This window comes from Larimichthys crocea, unplaced genomic scaffold (genome assembly GCF_000972845.2).
Source record: "Larimichthys crocea isolate SSNF unplaced genomic scaffold, L_crocea_2.0 scaffold27, whole genome shotgun sequence".
Lineage (NCBI taxonomy): Eukaryota > Metazoa > Chordata > Actinopteri > Sciaenidae > Larimichthys > Larimichthys crocea.
In genome coordinates, this window is record NW_020853563.1 from 296,444 (window position 1) to 307,410 (window position 10,967).

Below are 10,967 nucleotides of genomic sequence, written 5' to 3' on the forward strand. Positions count from 1 at the left end.
TCCACCACACTACAGGGTGAAGGCGGCGACAAACACAAAGACTTCATTAAATTGACGTCACTCCGTCGCAGACTGGTGACGTTCGCTCTGCGGAGAGGCAAGATGGCTACATCGGCTTGGCTGCGTGGCCCGTCTGCTCTGCGCCTGACGGAGGCTTTGGTGTCGGTTCTGAAAGAGCAGCGTCCGGAGTATTTACCCGCTTTGTTGGCCAACTACAGAGAACATGGCGTGTTCCCGACACAGGTAGAGCTCGGCGCGAAGAGGCGCGTTAGCTTGGAGGCTAGCTGCCTGCCTGCCTGCTACATGCTTTGTGGTCCGCTGAGCTCGTGTGGACAGACAGCAGGCTGTGGTTATTAATAATCATAATCATGTTCATGTTCACTGTTCGTTAACACATCTGCTTATCTGCAGGGCGCGAGCTCCGTCGGTGGTCTCGTGGGTTTCACTAATGCTAAACTGGGCTCGAGCAAGACAAGGTGAGCTGTCATAACATTATCAACGTGATGCTAACGCTGCCGGAACGTTACTGGAACGTTACTGTAATGTTCTCATCAGCGCTTCCTCTCCTCTAATGAAGTGACGTCATGTATAATGACAAAACCGAATCATTTTAACACTTTTAACCAAAACTCACCGGAAAGTCCATATTTGGTTTGTTGGATGTTTTCTATGATCTGTTCTAAAATCATTGGAGACAGGAGCTTCCTGTGTGGAATGTTTTCATCCAGTGGCAACATGGCAGCAGAGTTTCTGTATATACCTGCAGTTAGTGTCCATGTCTGTTATTGCTGCACGATGCTCATATAGAAGTCAAAGAGCAGTGTGAACTGCAAATAATCAGTCACATTTATTAATGACAGATCCTGCCTGTTGAAGCCATCACTGTGCCACTATGACTCAACAGAAAACAGAAGCATGAATATTATTAGAATCATGAATCTCAAATCTGATCAAAACCAGGGAAAATAGTGTTCATGTGAATAACAACAAAGATCAATCAATTAGAAAAAGTCACAGTTCTCAAATGTTAACTAAACTCAGGCAGCCATAAAAAACAGAAAGATTTAAGTCATCTTTTTTTCTGTGTGTGTGTGTGTGTGTGTGTGTGTGTGTGTGTGTGTAGGTTTGAGGGGCTCTGCCTCCTATCCATGCTGGTTAAGGACAGCTCAAGTGATCTGTTCCAGCAGCACTGCCTTTCCTGGCTGCGCTCCCTGCAGCAGGTCATACAGGTATGACTTATGACTGACTGAAAAATGCAAATCTACACTGCCCGACACCTTTTGGCTGATTGTTCTCCCTCCTCTGTGGATGTGCTCGGCATCCTGTAGTCTCAGGCTCCGGTTCAGACCATCCAGCTTGCAGTGAACATCCTGAAGGATGTGCTGCAGTACTCGTCCCAGTTAGCAGAGCTAGCCAGAGAGGTCGGCCTCAACTCCATCCTCGGCATCCTCACATCTTTGCTGGGCCTTAAGACAGAGGTAAGCGGACAGGACCTTAAATCTTGACGATGATTACAAAGCTGTGTGTGTGTGTGTGTGTTTTTAATTTTGAATGAAAGATGGTTTTGGAAAAAAACAGAGACATCTTAGCGTCCCCAGGTTGAACCTTTGGTGGAGGACGGAGCGGCTGCCTGCTGCAGTCTCTTTTTTTTTTAATGGATGGCACATATTGTATGAATCCTTTCTCAAATAAGCTGCTGGTTTCTGTATTCAGGCTGTTTCAAATGAAGCATTTTGAATATGAAGCATTTGTGGTGTCTGACTTGTAAATGATTAATAAATGAACTAAAAAAGAAGCACCAATCGAACCGAATGATCGGGATGCTAACCAGTTGAACCCTTTGTAGCAGCCACATTCACTCTGTTCCTCTTGTGGTCTCAGTGTGAGCTGGCAGCCATGGAGGGGATGACAGCCTGTATGACCTACTACCCCAGAGCCTGTGGATCCCTCAAGGTAAGTTCCACTGAAGACAGGAATGAAAGATTTGTGTCTCCATATAGGTTCATGTTAGTAATCACTGTGTATGTACTTTTTCTCTTTAGGACAAACTGGGGGCCTATTTCCTGTCCAAAATGGACAGTACAAACAAGAAAACACAAGAGGTTTGTGATTCTGACTGTTGAGAGGAACACAACTGTTTTTCTCTGTATAACATGTAAATGAAGCTTAACTGCACTAGTAGCCAAATAACTAATAATGTACTTTTACATCACACACTGAGTCAGAATAACAACATCAATGTTTTTCAACATTGTTTCGTCTCATTCTGTCAGATGGCCTGTCAGTGTTATGGCTGCCTGCCCTGCCTCGGGGGCCTGTTGGACAGAGGGGTGGGAGCTGGCAGAGCTGAGGGCTGGACCAGTCAGATTCACTGCCTACTGGCCTCAGCCAATGGGCAGCTGGCTCAGATCTACCAGGGTTCAGAAACAGGTACATTTTCCATCCTTCAGAATTCCTCTGTAGAACTCAGTGATTAATTTCTTTATCTTATATATTTGATATACACAAACTATTTCACTGTGTTCATTTATGTGACATGTTCATTTCCCTCATGTATCGTCCTCTGATGATGGTGTTTGTTGTGACAGATGGAACGGTGCAATATGAAGGTCCGGGGGTGGAGCTGGCCTTTCCTCATCTCGACCAATCAGATCCCTTGCTGCTGCTGCAGCTCCAGCACAGATACACAGCTGTGTGCATGGCACTCAAACATACACTCAGGTACAAAACTCTAAACTTTAAAGAAAAAGTCCAAATATAGCCTGAAATAACATGAAATGTTCTCATTTCCATGTGTGTGCCCCTCATTACACTGGGGTGTCTCTGTGGTGCTTACAGCACTGAAACCTGTGTCCATGTTCCTCTGGCCTCGCTGACAACAATTAATTCACTAGGCAAACAGGCTTTGGTCATAAAGATGCGCAAGAACCTAATGCTAACTCTATGCACAGTTTTTTTTTTTTGTAAGATAGCAGAATCTGCTATGTGGGGAACTATCACCGCACAGCAAGAAGGTTCCTGCCAGCCTGCTGAGACCTTTGTGCACGTTCCCCCATGTCTGCTTACTTCATACGGCCTCTTCTCTCTGTCCATCAGGGTGGATCCAGCCTCAGCTGTCCGTCTGCCTGTCAGACCAATACTCAACCTAGTGTGTCGAGCCCTTGCTGTCAGCTCCAAGAGCATAGTGAGCGAGCATGCACGCGAGCACTCACACACTCACACTTTCTTTCTTTCTTTCTTTCTTTCTTTCTTTCTTTCTTTCTTTCTTTCTTTCTCTATCTCTCTCTCTCGATGTTTCAGACCATTAAATGACTGACTTGTCTTTTTTAAATCACTGACATGGACATGTTTAGCACATCACAGCAAATTGTAAACATTTGGGAACACACATGCATATTCAGTGTTGATCTTATCCATGCTTTTAGTTGATTGTTTGTGTATGTGGCAGAATTTAACAGGTGATGGAAGTGTGAGGTTGCTGGTCTTGCCCATCATTCATACGAACACACTGGAGGTCTTATCAGCTCTCATTACAGCGTGAGTAGTCATATACACACACACATTCCATATTCCATAATGTTTTAATTGTGTTGATGGTGTGTGTGATGCTGACCCTGTATCTGTACTGTGTGTGTTACAGTGTACGTAGTGGCATGGTTCAGTATGCTGCAGTCCTGCAGAGGCTCTTCTCTCAGACCTTGTCTGCATGGACCCCTGTACCTGAGAGTAGTCTGGGACAGCAGAGAGCCTATAGGTAACTGCACAAACTGCTCAAACTACAGCATATATATTTATGTATATATATTAGAAGTCTTACAACTCAGCGTGGTGTGGGAAGGAGGATGTCAGATTATGACTAGGCAGCTGAAGCATTTGTCTTCTCTGTGTCTCTTCATCATCAGCTCAGTGCGAGTGTCAGTGCACAGAACCTTGGAGCTGTGGGTCCAGGTGGCCGGAGCCTCTGCTAGCATATTTCAGGGAAGCCCTGGTCACTCAGAGCTCCTGTTTAGCCACCTACTTGGTGACATCACACCGGGAGCAGAGTCTATCAAGGTTAATTCGTGCAGATAATTGGTTTTAATAGATTCACGCAGCGTGTATTTTACAATAAAGAATATGTGTACTCTTTGTCATCTGTCAGTGCAGCAGCATGATGTTAAATGTCTGTGTCCTGTCCTACAGCTCCGTGCGGGTCTGTCTGCAGATGCTGTTCCTGGAGGGAAGCCAGGCCCGCGGCGGACAAAACCTTTGGTCATGGCAGACACAGTCGGGCCATCACTCCAGAGGAAAGGAGACCTCCTGGCTAATCAGGATACTTGCCTTTCAGCCCTGAGGGGTGAGATGCTGCCTCAGTTTGATGACATCCTGTAAAAAGTCTCATCGTTTTTATCGGCCTGCTGTTCCTTTTTAAATCTGGTGTAATCTCTGATTTTCTTTTTTTTCTTCACAGCGCTGAGACAGATCATACTGACCAGTGGTACACTGCTAAAGGATGACATACACAAGGTAAATGCAACTAAACAGTACAGCAGCTAGTGTATGTGAACACACAGCAGAGAAAGAACTAGCACGTACCTGCTTGCTCTATCACAGAAGCAGTATAAAAAGTCACTTTGTGGTTGTTTCTTTCACAGCGTCTACACGATGTCGTGCTGCCGCTGTGTGTGCGTCTACAGCAGCAACAGTCGAGCAGCAACACAGTGTGTGAAACTGCAGGCAGCGTCAGTGGGCAGTACAGCAGCGCACTCACCCGACGAGAGCTATACAGGTCCAACCTTCACTCATATCAAAGACACATTTACATGAGCTGTGTGTGTGTGGCTGCTTTTTGAGTGTAAGTAAGTAAAATATTGTTCATATTGGATATAAATATTAAATAAATAAATAATCATCCAATAATTATTTATTAAATAGATTAGTAGTAGTAGATTTTTCCTGTTTTAGTTCTATAAAACTCAAACACGATCAAATATTATTTGTCATTTCTGAGAAACCCGCTGCTGATAGTGTGCCACAATTCCCACAGTCACATCACATGAGATTTTCTTAGACACCTGTGCAGTTTGACTTGAGTGTTGTGAAGATGTTTTAAAGAATGTTCTGTTTGTGTGGATTCTCAGGTTGTTGCTGGCTCTGGTCCTGGTCCCATCACCCTGTTGGCCTCCACCTCTGACCTGTGCAGTGTCCATCCTCAGTAACGGATGCATCGACCGCAACCTTAAGGTAACTGCTAGAGTTAGAGGATGATGGCACATCACTACTTGAAAAATGTCTTGACAAAGCACGTTGAGCACAGCAGGGCTGTTTGCACAACCAGGAGATTAAATGTGATTAACAGGAGAGGTTTTGGGCTGTTGACATACTGAAAAGAGGAAACGTGGTCCTGCCACCATGTCTTCCATGGTTTTGTTGTGAGCAGTGCCTGCTAATATCAACCTCTCATCTGCGTTTGTCAGTATCCTCACTGCCATGTCACATCTAATGGCATCAAACAGGAAGGATGTGGTACAGTGGTGCTTGTTTTGTTTTTCCCCCCATGGCTTAAATTGCCACAAGAAGCAAACTGTAGGTAACAATAGCAACAGCACTTCTTCTTCATGTCTTGGTACTTCAGGTTACCAGTTCATCTCTGCCAGTCTTGTCTTGTGATGTGATGTGCTCACATGACTCTGTGGTTGTCTCCTCTCCACCTCTCAGGTCTCCACATTCTGTACTGAGTCTCTGACCATCTGTAACTCCCTCATCCATCCCCGCACTCCCTCCATCACCCTCCCCTTGCCACCCCTCGCCATGAAACCCACCCCCACTGCTCCAGTCCTTCCCACCTCCCAGGGCCCCACCTCCGGACTCACTTTGCCAGCCCTCCTAGGAGGACCCGCCCCCGGTCCTTCCTTTCCCACCCGCCACTCCCTCGGCCTGGGCCCTGCTTCCCTGCTGGGTTCTCTGGAGAACCACCTCTCCCTGGTTCCAGGATTGCCGGGCCAGGCTCCTACCCCAGGAGACATGATCCTTTCCCCACATGCACACCACCAGCAGGACCCAGCTGGACTAGGCCTTCCAGAGAGTCAGAGACCTGTGTTTATACGCTATGACAGAGAAGAGGCGGACGATGTGGAGATCTCGCTAGCCAGTGACTCTGACGACAGCGTGGTCATCGTTCCTCCTGGGATGCTCAACATGGAGAACCAGCAGGATGAGACGGCAGCAGCAAACTCTCAGAACATGGCTTCTGCTGCACCAGGAGGCGCTACAGTAACACTACCAGGAGGGGAGTCTGTCACCATGGTCCCCACCACATCAACAACAACCACAATGGACGAGGTCTCGCTCCCCAACGACCTCGCCACCTCCTCCCCCCTACTCACCACCTCCACCACCCCCATCAACTCCTTTCCTCCCTCCAATGCTTCGGTTGTCTCCCTGGTACCACCTCTGAGCTCCAGCACACTCACAGCTCCGCCTGGTGGTCTTGGGGACTCCTTGCCTGGCAGACCCCAACTCCAGCAGATGCTGATGCAGCCCTCCACCCCTGGCCCTATCGGTCTCCCACTCCAGATACACCAGCTGCAGAATCAACTGAGCCAGCAGGGACGGCACCTCCACCAGCACCAACCACCACCGCCTGCCAACAACGAAGACTCTGGTGTCATAAACATCAACAGCACTGATGATGAGGAAGAGGAAGACATGGAAGATGATGAGGAACTGGAGGAAGAGGAGGAAGGGATGGATGAGGAGGACGAAGAGGAGGAAGTAAGTGATTTTGCTGAGGAAGAGTTTTATGATGGAGAGGAGTATGAGGATTATGATGAAGAAGAGGGGGAAGAGCTGGAGGAGGAAGAGGAAGAGGAGGATGGGGATATACCTCCACTGGAGGGAGCAGAGGATAAGGCTGGAGAGGTCGGTATAGAGGAGGGGAAGATGCTCCGTGCAGCAGTGGATGAAGGAGGGATGGCTGGATTCAGTGTGGAGGGAGAAACAGAAGGAGGGATCGAGGAGATCCAGACCAACAGAGCGCTGTTCAGGGAGGACAGGATGAAGGTACAGGAGGTCGAGAGCATTGGTGTCCTAGAGGAGGCGAGGGAGGGGGAGGGGGAAGGGGAGGAGGATGAAAACGAAAGGATGGACGACCCCACCATGCCTCAGATCCTGTGTGTCACTGGAGGAGCACTGGAGGAGAGAGAGGAGGCCGAGGAGGAGGGAGGGGGAGGAGAAGGAGGGCCACAGGAGGAGGTGAGCTGGGAGGAAGGCGCCAATGAGACTCAGCCAAAAGTCACCTCAGAAGAATGCAAAACCGATGAGCATCAACAGGTAGTTACCTCGTCAACACACTGATGCACAGCAGACCTGCCCAACGTGACAAAACATCAACACAACATTCTTTCTGTTTAGTCTGTACAAAACTACAGCTGGTCAGGTTACGTGCCGTACTGTCTAGTCTGTCATAGAACTCTGCCAGGAGATGAAACGGGGCATTTCTCAAAATATGAAATTCCTTTAAATATATTGGGAGGAGTCAAGGTATCTACTGAGTTTACATGAAGTATCAGTTATATCAGCTCATATGAGGGGGCCTTGGTATCCATTTAACAGACGTTTGTAAAGTGGAGCACTTTGTATTGAAGGCACATTACTGTGGAGAAGAAGTCAGGGCAGCAACAACCAATCACACTCTTCATGGGCACAGCTGCACTCCTGTCATTCTTCTCTCCACATTCATACTTCACTTCAAAGTGATCAAATGAGCAGATACATTTTAAGAGAGGCGGAATCAGGGTCAGTTCTGCAGGCACAGACCTCCTCTGTTTCATGCACACAGTTAGTATTAAACAAACACTTGGATATACAGTCATGTATTGATTATGAACCCTGCACTAAAACTGATTCTCCATATCAACAGGAGTCAGGAGCTGAACCTGCGCAGGAAGCCGCTGCGAGCGACAACCAGCCGTCCTGTCATCAGGAGGGACAGCTAGCAGCTGTTCAAGGAGACGTAACAGCGGCAGATCCTGAAACCTTGACAGACCAGAAGACAAAAGAGGAAGAGGAGACTGACGCTGAGCAGAGAGACAAAATAAAGGCAGAGCAGCAGGAGACAGAAGAAGGTCAAGGCAGAGTGAGTGATGAAGAGGAGGGGAAAGGAGTGAAGAGGAAGAGAGAAGAAGTGCATAGGGAGGAAGAGGCCGGGCAAAGCACTGAGAAGAAAAAGGTAAAAATTCCTGACTGATGATTTGATGTTTACAGTTTGTAAATGATTTATCATGAAAGTCTTTTTTCTCAAATTTATATGAAGCTAAAGTATTGATGTTCAACGTTTCAGGTTACACATTTCACCTTTTTCTCAGACTAAACCAATGAACACATTAGTGAGTGTACAGGTCTGTCATTTCATTGATTTCCCTTTAACTTTATTAATAAGAGAGAATATTAAGAGTGCTCAGTAAAAACAGAAGAGTGAATAAATGCTTTAAATAGAGCCATCCTTTAAGGGAAATTCATATTTTATCTATAAATGCAGAATGGCTTAATTTCCTGTCACATCAGTTACAATACAGAGGGCAGTGCAGTCGGCAGGAAGCTGTGTACTTCCATCTGAGCTTGACAAAGACTTAAGGTCCGCGGGCCACATCTGGCCCGTGAATGAATTGTCTTTGGCCTGCATGATAAAATCTATTTACTATTAGAGCGTCTTTGTGTCAACTTTCAACTGTCCCTCTACCCAAAAAATGGCTAAACGAAAGGTGGACTTTGAAAACAGGTTTTCAAGACAGGTGGGAGGCAGCGTATGTTTGCGGACAAGGACAAAGCTGTGTGTACAAGAATCTAGACACGACACAAAGGCTACAGAAGGTAGAAGAGTTAAAAAGAAGCCTGGTGTCACAGTAGGCTGTGTTTCACTAAAGCGAAATCACAAAGCAGCGCTCCTTTCAGTAAGTTTTCAATAAACGTTGATCCCATCCGGCCCTTGCCATTTTTAAATTTCAGCCCACTGTGTATTTGAGTTTGACAGCCCTGCTCTAAACAAACCATAAACAGTTTAGATCATCAGTGTAGATGAAAGAGACTGTTCAGTCAGAAGATCACCGTGGCAGCAATCTGCTTCCATGATGTTGATCAAGCATTGAGCTTTGAGAGGTGCTTACTCTGTGACCCTCAGTGTTACATGTACCGCCACAGACACAACTCCACATGGCTTCTACACTGAGCAGTAAACAGTTATCATTATCATTCATCACATGTAGGTACAAACTTCAGATACCCTTTTAAAGTCAGAAGGAAGAAATTGAAAATTTCTGACTTTAGGCTCCCTAGAGGTACAATTGAATCTGAAATGGTAGCTCCAGTGTGTAACATTTAGGAGGATTTATTTGCAGAAATAGAATATAATATTCATAACTGTTTTCATGAGTGTAGAATAATTGTGATTTTGTTACCTCAGTATAACCTTTTGCAGTAAGCGGCTCTTCTTCCATGGAGTTCACCATGTTTGAACAGAAGCCCTGAACACACAAACCAAACACTGAGTCCGGGTAGTGACATTCACTTTTCATGAGTTTCATGGTCACTCTAGCTGCTTCTTCACACAAAGGGGAAGGTGAGGGGTATTCAATCTGACTTCTCTCAGCTAGATGCCACTAAATGCTCCACACTGGACTTATAAATCTCCAGAATAATATGAAAGAACGTTTTGTGTTGTCTGATTCACTCCTGCCAGCCGCCAACATAAGCATGTTTCATGCTTCTCTCTCTTTGTCTGTCTGTCTGTCTGTCTGTCCCTCAGCTGGATGATGATACCATGGCCTCCATGTTGGCGGATTTTGTCGCCTGTCCACCTGACGATGAAGACGGTGCCTCCGGATCAAACCACTCATAAACATTGGCCAACCTGAACTGATGTGATTGAAGGTTACCATGGATACAGTATATACTGCTAGGATACTGTATTATTAGAGACATTTGCAAGGTTTAGTTACCTCATACAACAGCCCTTGTCTTTGACTCATCTTCACTGTTGTTTTTCTTTTAAGAACATTGCCGACTTCAAGCTACAATTTGTGGGAATATTTTGGGGAAGGGCAGTCTAGTGTCACATGACCCAGCTTGTATGTGGCCTGAACTAGTCTTACATGGATGGAAAGAAGCAGGACATTCTTCAGTTTCAAGTCCAGCTGCCAGCAGGGAGCCGCTGTGAAACGTGTTACCTAGAACGCTGTAGAACACTCTGTTCTACAATTATGTGGTTCTCTTGGATTTCTACGTATCTTTTACTCTGTATGTTTTGTCATCACTGTTGTATGCTTTGTTATAAAAAAGTAAAAATCAAAGTTACATACATTCCATCGTTTTCTGAGATTAATTACATCATTAATGCCCCACATTTCATTTTAAAGGCTTGTTTCATCCACATTACAGGTCCTGGACTTTATTATTGGAAAGAGTCAGTTCCATTCAGCACCACTGTATTGTTGTAAGAGGCAGAGATCTCAGACAGATGACTGAAGAAATACAAATAATCCACATTGATGTGAGACAGCATAAGACAGACTGTTTCAAATCTCTCCTCTACAGTAACTGTACACACTAAGATTCATATCCTAACTGCTCACAGTTTAATGACATATTACACATATTTTACAGGAAATTATATTCTACATGCACAAACTACATCTTTGGAATGCCACTGGTCTTATGAGACCCCAGAAAGCAGAATCAGGTTTATTGAAACTGCAGTTATTGAACCATATTAACACTCTAGAACTGCGCTCTCAGGATGCTGGGTTCCTTGTGGTTCCTATAGTTTTCAAAAGTAGATTGGGAGCCAGAGCTTTCAAGCTCCTCTTCTGTGGAACCATGACCCAGTTGGAGTTCTGGAGGCAGACACCCTCTTTACATTTAGATAGAGCTTCTATTCACAGCTGGCTCAGCTGAGTCCTGAGCCATGTATGGTTTGTCTCTTTTCTGCTGTG

At 45.8% G+C, this 10,967-nt stretch overlaps 1 protein-coding gene across 1 annotated transcript; it reads left to right on the top strand.

Annotated features, from left to right (window-relative positions):
- Positions 1-76: 76 nt before the first annotated feature.
- Positions 77-10,335, top strand: pelp1 (proline, glutamate and leucine rich protein 1). The gene is made up of 19 exons (XM_010754056.3): positions 77-243; positions 412-476; positions 1,124-1,229; positions 1,329-1,478; positions 1,882-1,953; positions 2,043-2,102; positions 2,274-2,430; positions 2,589-2,721; positions 3,097-3,184; positions 3,449-3,537; positions 3,641-3,754; positions 3,903-4,053; positions 4,183-4,336; positions 4,451-4,506; positions 4,635-4,768; positions 5,121-5,223; positions 5,698-7,311; positions 7,901-8,209; positions 9,782-10,335. Exons 1-19 carry the CDS (start codon positions 103-105, stop codon positions 9,872-9,874), a joined length of 3,789 nt encoding a protein of 1,262 aa, XP_010752358.3. The 5' UTR covers positions 77-102; the 3' UTR covers positions 9,875-10,335.
- The last annotated feature ends 632 nt before the right edge of the window (positions 10,336-10,967 follow it).

Bases quoted from the DNA above. Each gene is read 5' to 3' on its own strand.
- pelp1 (XM_010754056.3), top strand. From the start codon at position 103: ATGGCTACATCGGCTTGGCTGCGTGGCCCGTCTGCTCTGCGCCTGACG. The intron at 244-411 runs GTAGAGCTCGGC...GCTTATCTGCAG, and splicing joins ATGGCGTGTTCCCGACACAG to GGCGCGAGCTCCGTCGGTGG. The intron at 2,103-2,273 runs GTTTGTGATTCT...TCATTCTGTCAG, and splicing joins CAAACAAGAAAACACAAGAG to ATGGCCTGTCAGTGTTATGG.